This window comes from Peromyscus leucopus, chromosome 4 (assembly GCF_004664715.2).
Source record: "Peromyscus leucopus breed LL Stock chromosome 4, UCI_PerLeu_2.1, whole genome shotgun sequence".
NCBI classification, from domain to species: Eukaryota; Metazoa; Chordata; class Mammalia; order Rodentia; family Cricetidae; genus Peromyscus; species Peromyscus leucopus.
In genome coordinates this window covers 7,305,769-7,327,946 of record NC_051066.1, presented here as the reverse complement: position 1 = coordinate 7,327,946, position 22,178 = coordinate 7,305,769, and the positions used below count along the sequence as shown (strand labels likewise).

General features: G+C 48.4%; 1 protein-coding gene and 1 non-coding gene across 6 annotated transcripts in view; one reads left to right on the top strand and one right to left on the bottom strand.

Moving 5' to 3' along the window:
• Window positions 1-21,789, top strand: part of Nup214 (nucleoporin 214) — a 91,870-nt gene extending 70,081 nt beyond the window's left edge. For 4 of the 5 annotated variants that reach the window (XM_037204578.1, XM_028884668.2, XM_028884666.2 and 1 more), the window contains 6 exons: window positions 4,591-4,747; window positions 12,729-12,881; window positions 17,174-17,345; window positions 20,371-20,510; window positions 21,169-21,193; window positions 21,531-21,789. In XM_037204578.1, coding sequence (XP_037060473.1) covers window positions 4,591-4,747; window positions 12,729-12,881; window positions 17,174-17,345; window positions 20,371-20,510; window positions 21,169-21,193; window positions 21,531-21,564 — 681 coding nt within the window. In that variant the 3' untranslated portion in view covers window positions 21,565-21,789. The remainder of the gene's footprint in view (window positions 1-4,590; window positions 4,748-12,728; window positions 12,882-17,173; window positions 17,346-20,370; window positions 20,511-21,168; window positions 21,194-21,530) is intronic. The other variant, XM_028884669.2, reaches the window with a different exon arrangement.
• LOC114703844 lies at window positions 3,678-3,783 on the bottom strand. The gene has a single exon (XR_003736195.1). It is a non-coding gene; the product is annotated as a U6 spliceosomal RNA (small nuclear RNA).
• Window positions 21,790-22,178: the final 389 nt, after the last annotated feature.

Below are 22,178 nucleotides of genomic sequence, written 5' to 3'. Positions count from 1 at the left end.
CATCTGTAATAGCAAAGCCAGGAAGCAACCCAGCTCTCAGAAGACACAGAATAGACAAGTTAGTGCCATTCTCTTCTAGCAGAAAAAGAACAGCAAAGTATAATGTGCTGTTTCTGACGCAAGAAAGTCGATGGATGTCCCCCACATACCTGCAGTGATGTATGGAGAGGGAAGCCTACCCTACCGTCCTTGCCCTTACAATGCACTTATTTAGAGGGGCAAGGATAGGCAGGCTCTCCTGGGGTGACCACAGTCACTTAGGGTGGTGTGTGTGAGTTATGGGGGAGCCCTGTAAAGCCCTAAGTGTGTGCCACCTAGAGCATTGAATGTACTTGTTACAATCATATGTCAGAATTCAGTGAACTTTCCATATGGAAAGTTTGAACTTAACAAAAATAATAGCACATGGGGTCTGGAGAGATGGCTTGGCGGTTAAGAGCACTAGCTGTTCTTACAGAGGTCCTGAATTCAATTCTCAGGAACAATATGGTGGCTCACAGCCTTCTATAATGGAATCTGATACCCTCTCCTTCTGGCATGTAGGTATATATACAGATAGAGTACTCATATAAATAAAATAAATGAAATTTTTAAAAAAGAATAGAACACACATGTGTGTACACCACACATTATAAATGTTATTTGAAAAGAAAGAAAGAAAACGAAAAACATGCAGGACAGCCAGAGCTGTTACACAGCGAAACCCTGTCTCAAGGAAAACAAAACAAAACAAGAAAGTAGCTCAGTGACAATTAGAGAGGATGACAGTCCTGTTGTACAGCATCATCGCCACTTAATTGTACATAAAAAGAACTTTTAATGCAGTTCCTCATGTTGTGACCCCCAAACATAGAATTACTTTGTTGCTACTTCATAACTAATTTTTCTGCTGTTATGAATCATAATGGAAATACCTGATACGCCACAGATTGAGAACCAGCGCTCTAGAGCCTCCTAGGGTCTACGTCTTGGAACACTGCAGAGGCTTCGTCACCTCTTCCCATAGACCCGTGTCCAGGAAGAGGAGACTCTTTGGCACCTGCTGCTACCCTAGGAGAGTGTATGGGCAGGAAGTGTTGCTGGGCTGAACTTTGAAAACACATTATCCCTAAGGGAGTGAAGGTGGCCGAGAGCCTGCGGAGCTGGTTCCAGAGAGCTGGGGGCTGCAGGCAAGCACCATGGGTCAGAAGTTTGGACATGGAAGAGAGGCCTTGCCAAAGACTGAGAGCAGCTGCTACCAGTGCTGCCTCATAAATGCTCAGCAGCGAACATGAGGAAAGACAGAAAGTACACACGTTAAACGTTGGAGAGGTTACAGTCCAGCAGTCAGGCAGCTCTACTGCTTTAAAACTAACCCGCTGTCAAGACCATGGAGAGAGCCAAGCCTTCGTAAATTGCTGGTGGTTCTATAAATGGACAGTCATTGTGAAGTGTAGTTTGAGGTCTCTAAAAGGGAACAGTACTTCTGCCACATGACCCAGCAGTTTTCACTCCAGGGTTACATCCAACGGAATTGGAAAAAGGAACTCAAGCAGATGCTGATGCTAGCGTTCGTTGTCGATGAAACACCCATGCGTCAGTCACTGGACAAATGAACATGGGAAATGTGGAACATACATCAGTGGAGTATTCTTCAGCCATACAAAGAAATGAAGTTCTGATCCTTGCTGCACGTGAATAGCATGGGCAAAGCAAAATAAGCTGGCTGCCACAGGATGACACTAGATGACTCTACTTGTAGTGTACCTTCAGTGTGTGAATTCATCAGAGCAGGTTGAAACTGACAAGGGCTAGAGCAGTGGTACCCAACCTTCCTAATGCTGCGATCCCAACCATACAGTTATTTTCATTGCTACTTCATAATTGTAACTGTGCTATTGTTATGAATCGTAATGTAAATATCTGTTTTCTGGGCTGGATAGCTCAGCGGTTAGGAGCACTGGCTGCTCTTCCAAAGGTCTTGAGTTCAATTCCCAGCAACCACATGGTGGCTCACAACCGTCTGTAATGAGATCTGGTGCCCTCTTCTGACCTGCAGGGATACATGCAGACAGAACACTGTGTACATCTTTTTAAAACAATTTTTTTCTGTGTTTTCCTATGGTCTTAGGCACCCCCTGTGAAAGGATTGTTCAGCCCCCAGGTTGAGAACCCCTGGGCTAGAGGGAGAAAGAATAGGAAGCTGTGGTTTAACAGTTACAGAATTTCCACGACAGATCTTGAGTTCAGTGGATACTAATGGTGATGGTTGTGCTGCTCTGGATGTAATTACTGCCACTGCCGTGGGAGCTCCAGATGTTCAAGATGCCAACATTGCTATCTATTTTGCCATAATTTTTAAAAATTGATAGTGACATGCTAAAATCCTTTTGGGTTTAAATTTTAAATCATTGTATTTGTTGTACTGAATTATGTAACAACATATGGATTAGAAGATAAACATGTGCAGATACCCCCCCCTCCCAACACACACACACACACACACACACACACACACACACACACACACACACACAAACCCCTTTTCTAAGAAAAAACAAGGCCTGAAGCACAGAAGGAGCCTGCATGGTTGCCTGGCTCTGCCTTGGCCAATGACCTTGCTCCAGCTTGGCTAGGAGATAGATAACCTGAATGCTGATGGAGACATGGAGACAGTCCAGTGCCTGCCAGAGGTGAGCACAGCACCCGGAAGTAGACACCCTTCCTGGTCTGAGGACCAGAGTGCACCCCTCTCCAGGACACAAGGGTGCCTCCATCACTGCTGTCCTAGTACAGGGTTCAGTATACAAGGGAAAGCCAGGTGAGCTACCCCAGCACTGGGAGGTGGGACAGCCTGGGCTACAGAGCAGGAAGCAAAGCATGTGCGTGTGCACATCTGAGAAAGGCACAAGTAGTCAGGGTGAGCAGCCCTGTAACCATTTATAATGCAGCCCGTCAGCTGAGGAGGGTCAGCTCTGGGGCCGGGACGAGGGCGGTAGTTAGCCACGTGCTGGAGAGTTGGTGAGAGAGTCCTGGCGGGGGGCAGGGGGTGGATCAGCAGAGAAGCGGGTTCAGAAGCAGGCATGATTTGGAGGCAGAAGTCAGAGCTAAGGGAACTTGGCTGTGGACTTTGATCCCACTCACTTGGGTTAGGGTTAGTTGCCCACTTCTGCTCATTCTGTGGGTGGCCAGCTCAGGCTGTGTTGAGAGTATTGGGTTTTCTAGGGCAGAACATCCATATGTGATGGTTTCCTGTGTCCAGCCTGATAGAGGTTAAGAACACTCCATGCATTGGACACTGAGTTGTCATGGTTCCTGTCCTTGCAGAGGCTGTCACTGGTTATCCACTGTTGCGTTTTTAAAAGTTTAAAGTGGGGGACTATCCAGCAGACTAAGTGTATTACCCTAAGTCTAAACTTGGTTTTCTGTGTGAGAACAGCAGGGAGGAGAGCACTCCATGCTGCCGAGGGGCTAGAGCTCTTGTAAACAGAAGTGAAGGGGTAGCCCGGTATTAGACAAGCACAGGTTGTGTTGAAGGTGGACTGTCCTGACCACGGGCCCAGACCAGCATGGGGAGAGGAGGGTGGCGTTGAAGCCGTGCTGCGTGATGAGCCCAAGCTGTGGGGAGAAGCTCTGGTGCTCAGGAGGGAGTGACGGAGCCATTTCTGAGTAGGGCTTGTGTTTCGGGTACAGTTCTTTAAGAAATAGAGGACTTCACAAAGTTGTGTGTCCTCATTTCACGGGGGCCACGCTAGTCTTTCTGTATCGTTCTGATTTTAGTATGTATGCTACCCAAGCAAGCACTCAGGTGCAGTTCTACGGCTCAGCTCCTTCCCGCCATTTTGAAGTGGGCAGTTTTTCTGTCTCACAGGAGGCACAGCAGCACCTCTGTGTCCTCGGCATATGGCCCCATCCTTCCTCTGCACTACTGCCCTTTCCTTAAAGCCTATCTTATTCTGCATTATCAGCCAAGGAGATGTCAGCTTAACTAACATGAGCAGCCCCTCAAACCGCAAGCTGGTCTCCCTAAAAGGGCTGGTTTCTAAACAGAAAGTGAATGCGTGGTGCTTGCTGCAGCCCTGAGTTAGCAGAGTCCTGTGAGTACTGGGATAGAATTCAACAGTGGTCATCATTTCAGCAATGGGGCTAAGTTAGGCTTCCCTCTGTAGCCCTGGCACATAGTTGTGAATTACAAGTGCAGAAATGGATAGAAATGCCTGTAAATCACTTCATCGTTTCTGATGACTTCAGCTAACACTAGGGCAATCTGAAGACATGGTGGCTCCACCCTGTTTTCAAACTTGGCATTTGGTAGATCTGTGATGCCTGATTTTCCTGGCCCTGGGGTGGAGTCAGACAGCAAGGGCAGCTGGGTAGAGGAGTGTTGAGCACCCACCTACTCTGAGTGCAGTAACCCAGGAACCCCAGATCTGTAGGAAGTCTCCGGAATCAGCCTCTCTGGGGCTGTTGCAGTGCCCCTTCCAGAACTGACGAGTAGTCTTGCTGTCCGTCCATATCAGCTGTGCCCTCCTGCCGGGATGGGGACTGCACTTGGACAAGGATCTCTCATCCTGTCTTGCTTCCTCTCCCCCTCCCCCATTTGTTTTTCAGCAGTCATCTACTTCCAGTGGTAGCGTGTTTGGGTCTGGAAACGCTGCAAGAGGGGGCGGTTTCTTCAGTGGCCTTGGAGGAAAACCCAGCCAGGATGCTGCCAGCAAAAACCCGTTCAGCTCAGCCAGTGGGGGCTTTGGATCTACAGCCACCCCAAGTAAGTCGAGGAGTTTTCCCAGCCCTTGGTCCTCTGATGCCATTGTCATCCTGTGGTGTTCTCAAAGCCTGCGAGGGTCTGTTTGAGCTCCACCCACATTGCTCTGCTTGGTTTTTATTCTTGTCTTAATGAGGTGGCCTCTGCAGTCTGAAAGGACAGCAGAGCTGCAGAGAGCCGAGTGTGATGGGCTGCTGCTGCTCCCTTCTCTCCCGAGGCCCAGCTGGCTGTCTCCTGTGCTGAGATTGCGTGAAGGCAGTGTGGGCAGACAGCGGCCGGAAGCCGCCCCACAGTGCTGCTCCCAGTGCTTCCGCTTGCCTGGCTCGCAGACGCTGAAGTGCGCGGGCAGTCGGCTCCAGCCTGCATGTTTCTCATCACTTACCTTTGCCGCCTTTCCCCGGAAGCTGAACCTCCTAGGACTCTGTTCTCCTGCTAATCCTTCTGGTTGTGCGTTGGTCTGTCTGTCACAGTTGAAAGTGTAAGAGGGTATATACTGCTGCTGCGGCTAGGATTGCAAGGTGGGTTCCTGTCATCCCCGCCTTAATGCGCTCGCTCCGTTGGGTTGCACAAGATGTCAGTGAATCCTGCACTTGTATCCTCTGGCTGTTCTCATAATTTTCAGGCCTGTGGAATTAAGAACAATGTTTTCTGTCTCAGTTTTGTTCTCTGGCTGTATAGCTCAAGGACGGTTATTCTGATGTCTCTGCTCTGGAAAGGTGGCTGGATTGCTGTCAAGGATTTCCCTCCTCAGTCACCAGGCCACTCCAGGAGGGACTTAGAACCCAGACTGAAGGGATCTCAGAAATCATGTTTTGCAGACAGACAACAGAATCCTGATAAGCAAAACCAAAACAGGCATGCCAAGACAGGCTGAGAACCTGCTGTAACGGATGCTTTGACCGCCTGTCCGCAGCACCGATGGGCTCTGTGTAGCAAATGCTGTAAAAGCATGGTCCTTTCAGATCAAATCAAGGGAACAGCAGATGTGGAGTTCAGCTCACATACATGGAACATGCCAAACACAGCACTTGGCACATAGTCACTTGACGTGCTGGTTAGAAATTGGGGTGGATCCCAGATGTAGGTCATCATCTGTGAGGCCTGTGTTACCAGCCAGTTTTGTTAATGGCTTAGATGTGTCCTATCCCTGTAGAAATTGGCCTCTGACACCCTAGCTTCTGCTTGTCAGCTGGCCTTCCCCAAAGGTCAGTGTGAGCTGGTGTGCACTAGCTCCTGAGAGTCAGCCTTGCACATCCCTCCCCACACCCACTTCAGTGCCTGAAGTCAGGCGGAGGGAGTGTCGGCCCCGTAGGAATGAATGAGAGAGCACTACTCCAGGGCTCTCCTGTCCATAGGTGCTTGTTCAACACTTGCCTGTCCTCAGTACCACACACTAGTGGTCCTAATGATTTTTCCATGGTTTAACAGTGAGGAGACCCTATGACCAGGTAAGTGCAGGCTAAGGGAGAGGCAGGAACAGTAGAGGAACTGGGCTGTGTTACAGAGAAGGGCACTGTCCTTCTTTCTGTAGCCTCAGTGACTGTCCTTCTCTATGCTGATTCCAGCACCCGATGCTTGTGAGTACTGTTGCTTTCCTGGGCAGAATCCTGCGCACCTCTCTCATATAGGTCCTTTTCCGATGCCTTATCTCCATTGCTGGGGGCCATGTGCAGGGTGTGTGTGTGTGTGTGTGTGTGTGTGTGTGTGTGTGTGTGTGTCCGTGCGTGCGTGCGTGCGTGCGTGTGTCCCCAGTCACCTGGTTTGTGGAAGGGGTCTGCACACGACCTCCTCCCACCTCCAGTCTTCTTAGCCATGGTCAGGAAACCCACCTCAAATCAAATATTTTTAAGCTGCTTTTATTTTACCATAGTTCCTCTGCTGAACCCTTTTGCAGTTTCCTACCAACTGGAGGAGAGAATCCAAGTTCACTTCAGCCTGGAGTCCAGGCTGCATGAAAACTGTGGCCATGACCAAGAAAGACACTGTAGCCAGAAGCTGACATGTTCCCTTTTGAGAAGTCTCTCATCCCCAGAGACTCCACCAAAGACAGGCTGTTAACTCTGGTCATTTGAAGCTCAGCACCCTGTGTGTACATTGTCACCCAGAAGGACCTGTCCCCCCCCCCCGCCCCCCCCAAGTCTCATGCTGACATGGAGTTAGCTTTATCCTCTACATGCTTTTTCTCTTTAGGGACCTGAAGGATATTTGTGTTAAAATGGGGGAGTCATTTGTTTCAAGCCTGCAGAAGGCTCCCTCCATGGCTGTTCTTCTGGAAGCTACCCTGGAGTGGAGCCTGGGTGAGAGCCCTCCAAGTGCATCAGACCTCTGTTCTGTGACCTCAGACCTTGATATTGGATGTTGTTAGTGATTTTGCCAAGTACATAATTAAAGGGGACCTGTATGAGGCTGCAGGAAGGCAGCCCTGAGCAGGTGCCAACTTTCCCTGTCTTTTTATCCCAAAGGATTAGTCCTTGGTTAGCTCCACAGAGAGTATTTTCTGACTGGCTGAACCTGTAGAAGTGAAGACTCTTCTACAATGAAACATACTCCACCCACCAGTACATTTAGTTTGCATGTTTTTGGTTGGTTGGTTTTTGGTTTTTGGAGATAGGGTTTCTCTGTGTAGTTTTGGAGCCTGTCCTAGATCTCGCTCTGTAGACCAGGCTGGCCTGGAACTGACAGAAATCCGCCTGGCTCTGTCTCATGAGTGCTGGAATTAAAGGTATGTGCCACCACTGCCTGTAGTTAGCATGTTTTTAAAAGCTGAGCCAACAGCCAGTTGTGTTGGCTCATGCCTTTAATCCCAAAGACAAGTGGATCTCTGAGTTCAAGGCCAGTCAAATCTAAGAGCAAGTCCTAGGCCAGTCAGGGCCACATCTTGAGACCCTGTCTTAAAAATAAAATAAATAAAAGATAGGCCAGTTAGATAGGACTGAGGGTAAAGGCCCAAGTCACCAAGGCCAACATCCTGAGTTTGATACCCAGAACCTACATGGTGGGGAGAAGGAAGTGACCAGTGTTTCTGTGCCATGGCTCATGAATGCCTACACACGTACATACACAGAAAGTCAGTAAATTAAGCTGCCCACTACTAATGTGGAGCCATTAGGAGAGAACCAAGAAACATTGTTGGCCACAGAAATGTGAGGCACAGATAGGCCAGTGCCACATTCCAGAGCAATGAGGTTGAATGGTAGGACTGCTATGTGAATGGTGTCATCCTTATCTCCTGCACCTGCTCTGTGTTGACTGTGATGAGAGGTAGCTACAGGTGAAAGAAGAACAGGGAGTCTTTGCAGTTTTTCAGAGCCTCTACAGTCAGAATTGTTGTCCTGGGTGGTGTCAGGGAACGCTGACCTAGGGTAGCTGAGGCTTTGGTTGAGATCACAGAGCTATCCAGTACTTAGTCTAGGCCTGGCGGCAAACCTCAGACTGTTCCACTATAATGGAGGATGAAAGGATCCTTATGTAAAAATGTATATACTGATGGGTATCATGTGATGTCTCTATGTATGTATATAGCATGTGCATGTAACTGGAAGTTTCTTCGGTCCTGCCTGGCCCTGTGGTCGAGAAGAATCTCTCCCACCGCTTGGTAATATACAGAGGCTTATATTACTTACAAACTGTATGGCCTATGGCTCAGGGTTAATTTATAGGTTGCCAAATGGCCGTGGTGTTACCAGTCTGCTGGCATGTGGCTCCTTCGGCAGCGAGCTGACGTCTCCTCCCACTCTCCTTTCTTCTCCCGTCTCTTCAGTTTGAATGTCCCGCCTAACCTTATTCTGCCTCCCCATTGGCCAAACAGCTTTATTTATCAACCAATCAGAGCAACACATATTCACAGCATACAGAAAGACATCCCACAGCACTTCCCCTCTTCTGTTTAATCAGAAAAGAAGGTTTTAACTTTAACATAGTAAAATTACATATAATAAAACAGTTATCAAGCAAGGATTACAGTTATAGTATCTAGTCTGTTTATACTATCTGGTCTTCTACTACATCGAAGACCCCAGAAGGATGCAATATTACCTAAGTAAACAGGAAGTACATTGCAAGCAACTTCCGTAATTCTAGAAATGACAGAAACATATGGCTGCCTGGACAGTCATCCAAAGTTCCTCTGTAACATTGGGGCATCTGTCTTCAGTCTACAGGCCTAGAGTCTCAGGCATAGCTTTCAGTGAAGCAGGAAATTCTAAGAGCTTTTCCACCCATTCTGGCAAAGTTTGTCAGTTGCTTCTCATGTCCTGTAGAATGTCTGGCAGTTTCTTCTACAAAGCAGGAACCTGAAGAACCATCTCATCTTGCAGAGTTCAGTGGTCACCTTCCTATGGGTCCTGCATGTCCATTTTATACAACATATTGTCAAGCAGTCGAGGCAAGGCACTTTTTTGCCCAGTGGCTAACTTTTGCCACCAAGAAAACAAACTCCATAACAACTTTCTTCAATGCCCATCATCCTCTTTGAAGTAATTAGTGCTGCCAGGAGCAGACATGTCTCACTGTCCAGAAAAGTCTAAGTTCTTATAACATTTTAAATGCCATATTCTCTAGGTCTTCTAAGTGTTTGAAGATTACTTACCTAATTGATATACACCTTTGTATAACTAAAAATCTTAACTAACATAACTGTAAGTTTGATAATCATGGATGACTATTGATCTGTGTTTCTTAATTATATTTTACAATTTTAAAGGAATTGCATAAACATAATACCTTAAACAAGAATAGAAATGTACATACAGTATAAAAAAATTAACGTTAAATTTGTATCAATAAACTAAAATCCATAGCAATGTAAAACATTTCAAACAAGTTGTCGATCTTTAAAAATAGATTCAATAACCTACCCTTTTATCCTATCATATCTATATTCCCTTTTCTTTAGAAAGAGATTACATTTATAATCAACCTCCTTTAAATAAAACTAAACATTTATAAACAATATTTTGGAAAGTTGGGTATAACTTCTCATACTACTTCCTGCTGGTTGGGGGCGCTGGCAATCTTATGGGGATCCTGAGAAAATTAAGAATTATAGTTAAATCTTGACTGTAGTAGTCTGTGAGGCTGTATCAACTTTTCAGGGGGTCTTGGTTGATCAAACCGTATTAGCCTGGAAGCAATCCGTAGGTTCTCATCTTCTGTGGAAACAAAAGCAGAACCTCTTTTCCAAAGCAACATATCCTTAGACACGAATTTTGAAATCAAGATACCTTTAAAATATACATATTGGTTTGACTTGGTAGTTCCTACAATCAGATGTCTCTCTGCAGTTAAAAACCCAAAAAACAATGTAATAATATGCAGTATCCAGATTCTTTGTGTAATTTCCATCCTTGTGTGGCTTAACTTGCATATTATTCTTACTGTCTCTTTAAAGACTGTAGTTTTTAAAACTATTTGTTTCTTTATATAACTGTCTATATTCCTTTTCCTCTTTCCAGTCTACGCACATTTTTACACACACTGTACACTGTTTTATTCCATCTGAATCTGTCTTATTGTGAATATGTAATCATTTTTTTGACCATTGATTTAAACTGTAGATGGCTAGGACCTAGCTGCTGGCTCTGCCCACCTCAGCTTCCCAACATGGCAGAGGTACATTTACCACCAGCTCTGGGATCCATGCTCACCATCGAGTCTGGGAAGCTGTGGGCCTATACCTCCATCCAGCAGTGTGTAGCCCAGAAACCTTTTTATTTTTATTTTTTATTATTATTTTTTTTTTTTGGTCTGTAATAGCAAAAGTTAAATCCACCATGCTTCCTTGACTTGGAGACGCCTTTGTGTACCATGGCAGGAATCCGCCATGCTGTAGGTCATGCCCACAGGCTGCACACCCATCATGCTGTAGCTCAAGTCCGCAGGCCGCAGCACCGCTTTATCGCGCAGCTTGCCTGAGAGATGCAACTAGGAATCTGTTTTTAGCTCCATTTTTAGAATCTTTTTTAAAACTTTCCCAGCTTTTGGGTAGAAATTCTTGCTACCACATTGGTCACCATGTATATGTGTACATCTATGTGTATGTGTCTACACATAGGTTAACATTCAAGGAAAAATGTCTTCTTAAACGTTTACCATTCCTTAATGGTGAAAACATTTAAAAAATCCTTCTAGCTTTAAAAAAAGAAACTGTGCATACCATTACCCATAGTCCCCTGCTGTTCAGTAGAACCCCAGAACAGCTACCTCTTATGTGTTTGTTTCTTTGTTTCATCTATTTAGTGTGTGTGTGCGTGTGTGCGCATGTGCAACAGCCTGGGAGTGCAGGCTAAAGAACAGTTTTCAAGAGTTGATTCTTCTACCATGTGGGTCCCAAGGATCAAATTCAGGTTGTAAGGCATGGCAGCAGGTGCCTTTACCACCAGGCCATCTAGCCGGCTCTTACCAATTGACCTTTCCCATGTCCCTGCTTCCGCAGCCTCTGGTAGCCGCCATCCTGCTCTCTCTCACCTACTGTGGGTCCACCTGTTAGGATCCCACACCTGCGGCCCTGGGGTGCTTGGCTCTCAGCTAAGTTGGTTGCACTTAACTGGGTCTCCATGTTCACCCATGTTGATGCAAACAACTGGATTTTATCCTTTTTGTGGCTAAATAGATTGTATACTGTTTCCTTCATCAGTTCCTCAGTTGATGGGCACTTGGGTGGTTTTCATTCCTTAGCTATTGTGAACAGAGCTGCAGTGAAGCCTCTCTGTGAGACAGGCTTCATTTGACAAAGATTCTTAAAGAGAGAAAAGGATGAAGGTTTTGGGGTGTCCCCTAACATTGTCTCATTAAAGTCTTTGTGTTTCACTTTTCCTGTGGTCACATTTCACTTTGAGGAGAGCCCTAATCTTGTCCTTGAAATTGCTGTTTGGAGTTTTATGTTGCTGGTACTACTTGGGTCCGGAGATTAAAGCTGGAGTGGGCTCCTGTAATAACAAGTAGAGGGATGCACTGCCCTAGCGGGAATCAGAGGTGGCCTTTCTCAACACCTGAGGGAAGAGCCTAGTGCTCAGAGCACAGCCATCTGTGGTGCCCACCGTAAGGAGCTAGAGTGGGTTCTAGCCGTCTTGCTCTCAGGATCAGACATGCTCGGCCCTTGTGGCTGTGCTTTGGTGGTACCTAGAAATTGGAGATGATCATATGCCTAGGATGAGACCGCTCCCTCCCCAGCTTAGCTCAGGAGCACCTCAGTAAATGTTATTAATCGGGCTGTAGGAGAGGGTGACAAGAGACCTAACAAGTTGTGGGTTCGGGTGGGCCAACCCTTCCAGCAGCTCAGCTTTGAAAGTGACTGTCAGTGTACCCCACCTCCTGGCATCACCTGCACCAGGAATACCTGGTGGTGGGGAAAGGCTGGACCTGGGCACGTTTGTATTTTTGCTTGGTGACATGCTCAACTCTGTTAGGCATGTGGTCGTCACCAGTTGGGCTAGGACTAAAGCTTGTGTCTTGGGGCAGTACTCCCTTCCCCATGTCAAGGCAGCTGCCCGTGCCTGGTCATGGTTGTGACAGAGTAGTCATCAAACACTGTAAGGACACTGGGGTTCTTCCTGACTCCTCTCTCCCCCAGGTCAGAGAGCAGTAGCGGGACCCTGCACAACCCAGACAATCGCCAGCATGCTGGCGGCCCCTGTGCTGGGCCAGGCTCTCCGGCTTTGATTCTTCTAATGCCATGAGAGACCGAGACCAGGCCTTGTCCAGAAGGAGGCAAGCAACCTGACTGGGATCAATCTTTAGTGGGTGGGCCAAGACCTCTAGGAACCCTACCGTGGGGCTCTATTGCCCTTTCCCCTTGTAGAGCTATGCCAGGAAGTCCTGTGCCTGAGTGCCAGTATTTCACACTCATATGAACTCCCCTCGATGCTGGGCTGCACCATGGCTCCTGTCTTCCACTCATCAGATGTGTCTCCCTTCCACCATCTGAGAAGGAAATGACATTGCCCTCCTCTTCAGCCTCCCTCACACCTGTTCTTTGTCCCTTTAGATACCTCTAATCTGTTTGGAAACAGTGGCGCTAAGACATTCGGAGCATTTAGCAGCTCATCCTTCGGGGAACAGAAGCCTGCTGGCACTTTCAGCTCTGGCGGTGGAAGCGTAGCATCCCAAGGCTTTGGATTTTCCACTCCAAATAAAACAGGTACCCCACAAGTATGACCCATGCTCATCTGTGTGTGTGAGTGCATGTGCTCACACACATACATGCACTTGAGAGTGTATGTAAGATAGATCTCTGGGAGGTCCTGGGTGCTTATCTCAAGGGAAGGGGATTGCAGTAAGGAGGAAGTTAATTTGTTCTCCAGGTTATTTGTGTATTTATTGAGCATCTACTGCATTTTTAACAGATAAGACATACTTTATAAAAAGAGGAGCCAGCAGTGGTGACTTGCATCTTTAATCCCAGCACTCCAGAGGCAGAGGCAGGTGGTTGGTGGTTCTCTGTGAGTTCCAGGCCAGCCAGGGCTATATAGTAAGACCCTGTCTACAAAAATAAAACAATTTTTCTTTCACAAACAGGAGGTATATAGTATAGCACTTAAAAGAATTTAATCTTCTCATGGAAGACTTATCAAAATATTTAATAATTGTTGAAAAACCAATTATTTCAACATGGCAGTACATGCCTGTAACCCCAGCATTTGGAAGGCAGGGGGAGACAGATCTCTGAGTTTAAGGCCAGCTTGGTCTACATAGTGAGACCCTTCCTCAGAAGAAGAAGAAAACAATAGGGAAACCCGGCAGGAGATAACGAAAGCGTTCACTGTGGAGCCTCCTGAAGCACAGGGTCCCCCAGTGCTCAAGGCTTGGACCCTCCTCCTCACGGCACCTCTCCCTTTGCCACGTCACTGTCTGGGCTCATGTTTGAGTTTGGTCTTTTGAGATGGTATCTCCCTACATAAGCAAAGCTCATGATCCTCCAGCCTCAGCTGCTTGGGGACTGGGATCATGGGTCTGTGCCACTCTTTTTAAACTTTTATTTGAAATACACATCTGTAGCCAGTTGGTGGTGGCGCACACCTTTAATCCCAGCCCTCAGGAGGCAGAGGTAGATGGATCTCTGAGTTCAAGACCAGCCTGGTCTACAGAGTGAGATCCAGGACAGCCAGGGCTACACAGAGAAACCCTGTCGTTCCCCCCCCCCCAAAAAAAAAAAAAAAACACAAACACATATATACCTCTATAAACTTTTTTAAATATTTTTTTACACATTTTTCATAAAGGTCTTAAAAGAGCAGTATGCATTAATATGAAGTGTGCTATGTAATATTTACTTATTTTATGTATGTGGGTGTTTTGCCTACGTGTTTGTCTGTACACCATGTGCATGCCTGGTGCTCTTAAAACCCTGAAACTGGGTTGTAAACTGTTACATGGGTGCTGGGAATCGAACCCAGGAACTGGAAAAGCACTGCTCTTAACTGCTGAGCCATCTCTCCTGCCCCATAAAGCATGTTGCTAATTTCTGTCACCTGCTGTCTGAGGTCTGTAGCTACCTGCAGTGCTGGTCCTGCTGGTGGGAGACTGGAGTACGATTCTCAGGAGGGGGCAGGGATGGTGCTTGCTGAGAGAAGCCTCTCTAGAGCACACTCCCCTGGGGGGGTCGGAGAGATAGAATGTTTTGACTAGGCCCCTGTCCTGTCGGAGGAGGTGACGCTGATCTTAGAGTGGCTGGCACAGATTAGAAGGTGACCCTGAAATGCACTGACTTGTAGCTGTGTGCTGTGTCTGTTTTCTAAGACCTTAGCTTGACAGCTTGGTCCTGTATCTTTCCCCTAGATTTTAAAAAAGGGACTAGAAACACACACACACACACACACACACACACACAAATTTCAAAACGGAAAAACCACAAAGCTTTCAGCTCTCATTAAAAGGACAAGTGTAGGGCTGATGTCTCAGTAGTCAGCATAGCCTGCTTGGTGACTTTTCTCAAAAGCCAAGGTGGGTGGGCGACTCCTGAGCAGGAGCCCCTAGCACAGCTAGAATTGCCCCAATCTGAGAAGCCTTACTTTGTAACCTCGAGCCTTTCCCATCTTCTCAGGCCCCGGTGTCCCTCCCTTCTTCTGTTGTCTGGTGTGTGATTCTGTGCTCCCAACTGTGTCCCAGCTGGTGTTACTTGAGAGCATGATGGTTTTGTGTCTCTGTCCTAGAGAAAATATACCTTCCACCTTAAAAATTCCTTCTCCTCATTCTGGGTTTTCTGTTTGGTGAGCACCCGGAGTGAGGACTCTGATGGGCAGTTTACCTTCTGTTATACACATGGGTGCTTTCTAAGTGTCTGCTCTCCCTTTAGTGAAACTGCATCAGAACTACTGCTAGAGGCCACCAAGAACAGGACAGGAGATCTGAAGCTGACTGTGGCCTCCCCCCAGCAGCCCTGGGTCTACACCTGTTTCATTGTCAGTTATGAAGCAGTGTGACAGAGGAAGCGGGGACACATGACAGGTCCATGGGAGGTTCCAATCCCAGTTCTGCCATCTACCCGTGCTGAAGTTACATGAAAACATCCTGAGAACTCAGTGTCCTACTGGAGGAAGGGGCCAGGCTATCAAGGAAAGGACGGGAGCTGCGGGGAAGCAGCTGCCACCACACCTGAGGCTCAGAGACCGTAGTGTGCGCCAGTAAATCTGCTTCTTGGTGGCTAGCTCAGACACGCGGCTGTCTGCAGCCCAACTCCTCCTCCTGTTTGGAGTAGCTGCCTGTCCCCAGAACTAAGGCGAGAGCAGCCATTCTATTTCATTTAGTGGACCCAGGTCTGTTTTAGCTGTGTGTATGTGAGTGAGTGTCTGTCTGTCTGCCTGCCTGCCTCTGTCCGTTTACTCTTCTACTTGCTCCTTTCCAGGTTACTTTCTGTATCACTATAACCTCTCATTTTTCACTCACATTCCAGCAGGAAGTCTAACACTACTGAGTCCGAGGTGCTAGGTGAAACCGTGTCTGTGTAGGAAGGAGATGCAGTTAGACCCATGACCAGTCTTAAATAATTAAAATGCCGTGGGTTAGCACTTTGTTTCCGTTCTGTTCACATTTATAGTCCTCCAGGCTCGGTAGCACAGCTTGGAATTTCACTCCAGGTTTTAAAATACAGAATGGTGACCCAAACATGAGCCATGGCAAAGGTATCTCCTCACTTGTGCAGCCCCTCTGAAAGATAGACATAGAATTCAGTCACAGGCACCAGCCAGCACGCTCACTTGACCGCTTTCGTGCCCTATACTCGATGTCTCCTGGTCCGGGTGCAGAGGCAGTCCGGTGATTACAGTAAAGCCAGATCCGTCTCTTGGACACTAGATTGCTTTCAGTAATAACAACCCTGCCTCCTTAGTCTGATCATATCCATGGTGGTCTGGGACCCCATTACTCCCTTTAGCACAGAGTTCAAAGCCAACGTGTATTTTAGATGAACAGGAAGGAGTGCCCCACCCCCAGTAAAGAGCCCAGCGTCTCCATCCGGCTCTACATATCCTCTTTACCTTTCTCCTCTTAGTCTCAGAACTAGACCAGTATCTTGGAGGTTTGGAGACACCTCAGGAGCAGGGATTGACTCACACATGGTCCTCCCCACCAGTCAGAGGAGGCTGCCTGGTGCTTAACCTGACCCTGTTCTATTGTCTCGGCATGTCTCCTCACACCTCCACCCTGCTGCCTGTTGTGTCCTGGGTCATAATCTGGAGTCCTGAGCTGGGCACTCGGGCCATCCTCACAGCTGACTTAACACCTGGTTAAATTCACACCATAGCCTTCCTCAAAGTGGAGGGTCAGTGTGCTTTATAGGGATGCTACAGAAAGAAAGCACTTGAAAACAGTCCCCTGTACCTCATGTCAGGGACACCGCAATAGGCATGCGGCCACCTGGCTGTAAATAAATAAAATGCATGTGGCTAAGCGCCAGCCTGCATCCCCTGCTTCTGCTGTGACCCAGTTTATGGGTTCTGCCAGGAAAGCGACTTGGAGCCTCCAGTTTGATTAGTTGGGTCTCCCTGAAGCTGGGAGCCTGGTCTGTGTGGTAATAAATAATAAATCCTGTGACTGCTATGTTGGGACACAAGCTTTGGGGATGGAGTTTCTTTGAGGAATCCCAGACATCATGGGGCTGGAGAGGAACCCGGGATGGGCCCACCGAGCTCGAGAGTGGGGGGGGGGGAGGGTGTGGATTGGAGGGGGTGGTTTGCTCTCACAGGACTTCATGCAAGTCCCATGAGCCTCAGGAAGGCAGCAGGTGCTCCGACCTTAGTGCTGCAGACCCCTCGCTTAGGGGGAGGCAGTGCCACTGAGGGGTAGAGGTTGGGGAGCTGTGCTTCTTGGGTTCTGGTGTTGGAGTTACTGACGGCGTATCCCCTCTCTCCTCTTTTGATTTGGTTTCCGGCTGCTCGATGCCTTCTCTTCCTGTCTCCTTTTCTCCCCTGTTCTGTTTGCCTCTGTTTTGCTCAGGTGGCTTCGGTGCTGCTCCAGTGTTTGGCAGCCCTCCTACTTTTGGGGGATCCCCTGGGTTTGGAGGGGTGCCAGCATTCGGTTCAGCCCCAGCCTTTACAAGCCCTCTGGGCTCGACGGGAGGCAAAGTGTTCGGAGAGGGCACTGCGGCTGCCAGCACAGGAGGATTCGGGTAAGCTGCAGGCGGGACCGGGGAACGACAGACTGGTGGCAGCCCCTTGGAAGCACTGGGGCCTGGAATCCTTACATTCTCCGCACCAGACGGAGACCTGGAGGCCTTGCATTGAAGTAGGCAAAAAAGATGCTAGGAGATTCCTTTTTTCTCTAGGACAAGACTCATTGTAAGTAGATTCTTAAACATGTGGGCGGCTGTTGGCCACATTGCTGGCTGCCAATGCAGGTCATTGATACCTTGTTCTCTGAGCCAGGCTTATGGCTCGGGTGGCCCTTATGTTAGAAAGTCCTGCAGAAAGAGCCCTCACCACATCTTCCTCTTAGGATTGTTCTCTTGAGATGCCTGTTAGCCTTTACAAACAACTCCTGTGTCCCCTGCTCCAGCCCGACCCAGAACTGGGTGACCTCCGCACTGCTGCCGTCCTCCTGGCTGTCCTCATGTCCTGCACACAGCCTCCTCCTCCACCTCAGAAAATGCCATGGCAGGGCTTCACCTCTAGGCCCTAGAATTTTAGTCTGGTTGCCAAAACCCCGAGGAAAGAAATGGCCTTTGCTAGACCATTGATTGTGTGGTGATGGCTACAAAATCCATCATTTGAAAGAAATGCTGATGCCTAAAATGGCCCGGACATGCTCTCACTCTTGGTGCTCAGCTCAGAGCCGAAGGTTAGAAGTAACATGGGTGTTTATCCTGAAAATAAAGCATGCTCTTACCAAACTTTGCTCCACAGAGGGGTGCTAGACTGCTCAAGGGGAATATACAAGTGAATGGCATTCCTTAGATTTCTGTGAAGCCTAAGGGACCTTGAACATTTCCCCTTGGGAAACTCCAAGAACACATTAAAGGGAACTTCTTTCAGAAGAGAGTGCAGAGCCTCCCTTAAGCCTGTGTTTTCCACAGGTCTGGATGGACTCCCATCTGTATACACTGGGAGTCTTGAGGCTCTGTGTATTTATTTCAAAGACGCTATTAACTTTATTATTAGAGAACCTCCTCTGGAGTTTTAAGTGTATGTAGCTCAGTGGTAGAGACTTGCTGAGCGTGCTCACAGTTGTGAATGTCCAGCACCGCCTTCAAAGAGCTAGCTTTCCCCATATGGGTAGCATATGCACACTCAGGAGACTGAGGAAGGAGGCCAGCAGAGGCTACACAGCAAGACCCTGTCCCAAAATAGTAATAGTCGAGGAATAAAAGCAGGGCTGGGGAGATGGTGCAGTCAGTAAGTCCTGGCCACAAAGATAGAGGACCTGAGTTCAGTCCCCACCACCACCATCAGCTGAGCATGCAGGCACGCTTGGGATTCCTGCATGAAGAGGTCCATTTCTGGGGCTTGCCAACACACTGAATCGCAGCTCCAGTGAAATCCTGTCTCAAGAATCAAAGTGGCTAGCTCCCAAAGCATGACACTTGAGGCTGATCCCCACACCCAGGAAGCTGGAGAGTGTCTGGAATATCTTAGGAACCATGACTGGCTGGCACATTTCCTAGGGCTAGTAAGCACCAATGCAGACATTAAATCCCTGGAAAGAAGCCACTGATCTGCCTCATCCCTGGTGCCATCCTAACTCTGACCCTGTCAAAGAGCTGAGGTCACCCTCAAGTAGGAATACAGGACTGGGAACTGCTGGGTCCCCTTTGTAATGTAGGCATTTACCCAGGTCCTGGCTCTTCTCCCAAGACGCTAACTCTGCCCTGCCCACCTTCTCTACGAGGCCCCCACTGAACCCCTCAGTGATTTTAGTTATATACTCAACCCCATTTGCTGGACCAAATCTGGAGGGAGAACCCTTGAGTGAGGATTATCCTATGTGAGGTAACAGGAAAGAAATGATGTTGTTTCTACATTGTTTTGTGTATTTATTTATTTTTATGGAACAAAATTCTGAGTGAAGTAACTTGAAAATCCCCCCCCCCACACACACACACACACACACACACACACACGAAGTATGAACAGATGGCCGCCTTTGTGTATAGAATACCCCTTACCATTCATTAGAAGCAAACAGGTCAGTGACAGGGCTTGGTTAGGAAAGCACTTGCCATGGAACTGATGCCTCAAACCCATGATAACAGGAAAGACCCTCCTCTCGAAAGTTGTCCCTGACCACCACACACACTGTATCACTAGCATGCCTTGCATGACAGCATGCACACATGCACGTTACATACATACACACACACACACAAACTCTTTTTAAAAAGCAGGTAGAGGGTTGGCATGTTGTTCGATGGTAGAGCACTTGCTGAGGTTTAGGAAGCCTTGGCTAGGCTCATGTCCCACACCTTAGAAACCGGGTGTGGTGATAAATGTCCCAGTTCTGAGAGATGGAAATAAGAAGGTCACAGGGCATGGTGGCACAAGCCTTTAATCCCAGAGACAGGAGACTCTCTCTCAGTACAAGGCCAGCCTGGTCTACATAGCAAATTCTAGAACAACTAGGACTACATAAAGAGTTCCTGTATGGGGTGGGGGAGGGTTCAAGGTCATCCTTGGAAACATAGCAGATTCCAGGCCAGCCTGGGATGCTTGAGAACCTGTCTCAGGAAAAGAAAGAACAATAAAATGATTGGAATCACCAGACTCCATGGCACTAGCTTATGAAACCAGCCTTTGGTAGGCCGAAGCAGGGGGAGCATCTGAGACCAACTTAGCAGCGTCCACAAAGAAGCCGTGACAGAATCAAGGCCAGGGATGAACTGGGCAGGAAAATGGGGCAGAACAGGTGGAGAAGAAATGAGAACTCACTTAATGGCCTGAACGTGAAGGGTGTCGGGAGAGGAGCAGGAAGCTCAGTGTGGTTCTCAGTGGCTAAGAAGTGCTGCCCCAGCTGGGGCAGATTTCACACTAATCCTGATGTCTTCCTTCCCAGAGCCAAGCGGAAGGCTTACTCTGGGCTGGAGCCTGTTTTCTCTGGGAGTCTTTTGGCTCAGTCCAAGACCAGTGACAGGGAATGAAGTATGTCTGTGGCACAGGGACCCAGGGCCACATTAACCCTGTCCGTTTCTCACTGGACCCCAGGTTCGGGAGCAGCAGCAACACTGCGTCCTTCGGTACCCTCGCCAGCCAGAACGCGCCCACCTTCGGGTCCTTGTCCCAGCAGACCTCAGGCTTCGGGACCCAGAACAGTGGTTTCTCTGGGTTTGGATCAGGCACAGGAGGTAAACAGCTGTGTTCTTTGAAAGAACAGGTGTTCCTGGACACTCAGCTCAGCGTCTCAAAAGCTGAAATGGCTGAAAAAGACAAGGTTCTTTAATTAGACTGGCAGCCCCGTGCCATCCAGAGAATGGCAGCCTTACAAGGCTTTGGATTCAAAGGCAGGGTGGAGGAACCTTTGTGTCTTGTGTCTGTACAGCACACTCCATCTTCAGGAGCAGAGATAGATGTCCTGTGTTGTCCTCACACAGACTGAGGGAGGCACACATAGAACTCAGCAGAATTGGGGTTTTTACAAATGAAGAAATGGCTGCAGGGCTAACTGATGCCCAGAACCCGTGTGGTATCTGAGCCAGACCCAGAGTGTCTGCTTCTCTGGTCTAGAAAGGGAAGGAAACAGATGGGTAGCAATAAAAACAAAGACAGCTCTGTTCTCAGAAAATGATACGAAGCGGCTGTGCACAGACCTTCCACCTGCAGCCAGAGCTGGGGACCCCTAAAATAGTGAGGCAACCCTTCTTCTCCCAGTAAAGCTGAGCTGAGTGTGCCTTCAGCCGCCGTGTAGACAGGGTCGGGGAAGGCTGTCCTGGGACCAAACAAGAAGGAACCTGCCTGGCTGCAGGCTCTGGGCTGTGCTGTAACCTCCTCCTTTCTGTTTTCCAGCATTCACCTTCGGATCGTCTAACTCGTAAGTAGTTGTCTCCTGTGTTGAATCTGACTTAACTCCTGCTGGACTTGTGTGCTCTACTGTTTCCTGTTTTCAGAGCTGTGCCGAAGTGCCAGGTTGAGCAGCAGGTGTCGGGTTTGGGGCTGTTGGCCGGCTGGAAGTTATGAAAAAGATGAGTGGCCTTCCGGGAAGCAGGGCTGGGAAACACTTGCCTCATTTCCCTGGTCATGTCCCCAGGGCAGCCCACTGCCACCCGCTCCAGGCCTGACTCAGGCCTGTGTGTTGATCCTCGGCACTTCCAGAATTCATCCAGAGCAGGTGCAGCTGGAGCACCAGCTGACTCGGGCCCTTCCTGCAGGTCTGTCCAGGGCTTCGGTGGCTGGAGAAGCTGAGCCTGCGTCAGCTCTTCTGGTTCCTGTGACCCACAGTGCACGTCCTCCAGAGCACACCGGAGCAGGCTGTCAGATGAACATGCTCGTGAAAACGCACACCCACGAAGAAACATTGGAGACCAAAGCGCGGCAACGCCTAACTGCCTGTCCGCTCCTTTCAGATTTCATATCGGGTTTTTTATTTTTATTTTTCTCTGCTATTAAAGTGTTTGGGCTGGTTCTGTACAGAATGTCTGTGGGTTTATTCAGGTCACAGTCAGAGAAGTTTTTATGGCTCGGAGAAGCCAAGCCAGTGGACTCTGCCAAGTGTCGTCCCAGGTAGAGCCCTCCACATGGGAAAGGCGGCATGTGGCCACCACCTTTCAGAAGCTCCACCTTAGTGTCTGTGCCACGTGTCCTCTGGCTTCTGTGCCAGCTCCTCTGAGGGCCACTGTGCAGTTGGGAAGAGGCTTATGTATCAGTCGTTCCAGAAACAGAAGTGACACCTTCTTGTCACAGCTAGTTATGAGGCAGGTGTGGTGAGCAGACCTGGGGCACAGCAGCTGAGCTGCCGTCCCTGCCGCCCTGTCTGCTCCTGGGTGCCGTGCGTTGATGTGTTTCTTATGAATGGGGAG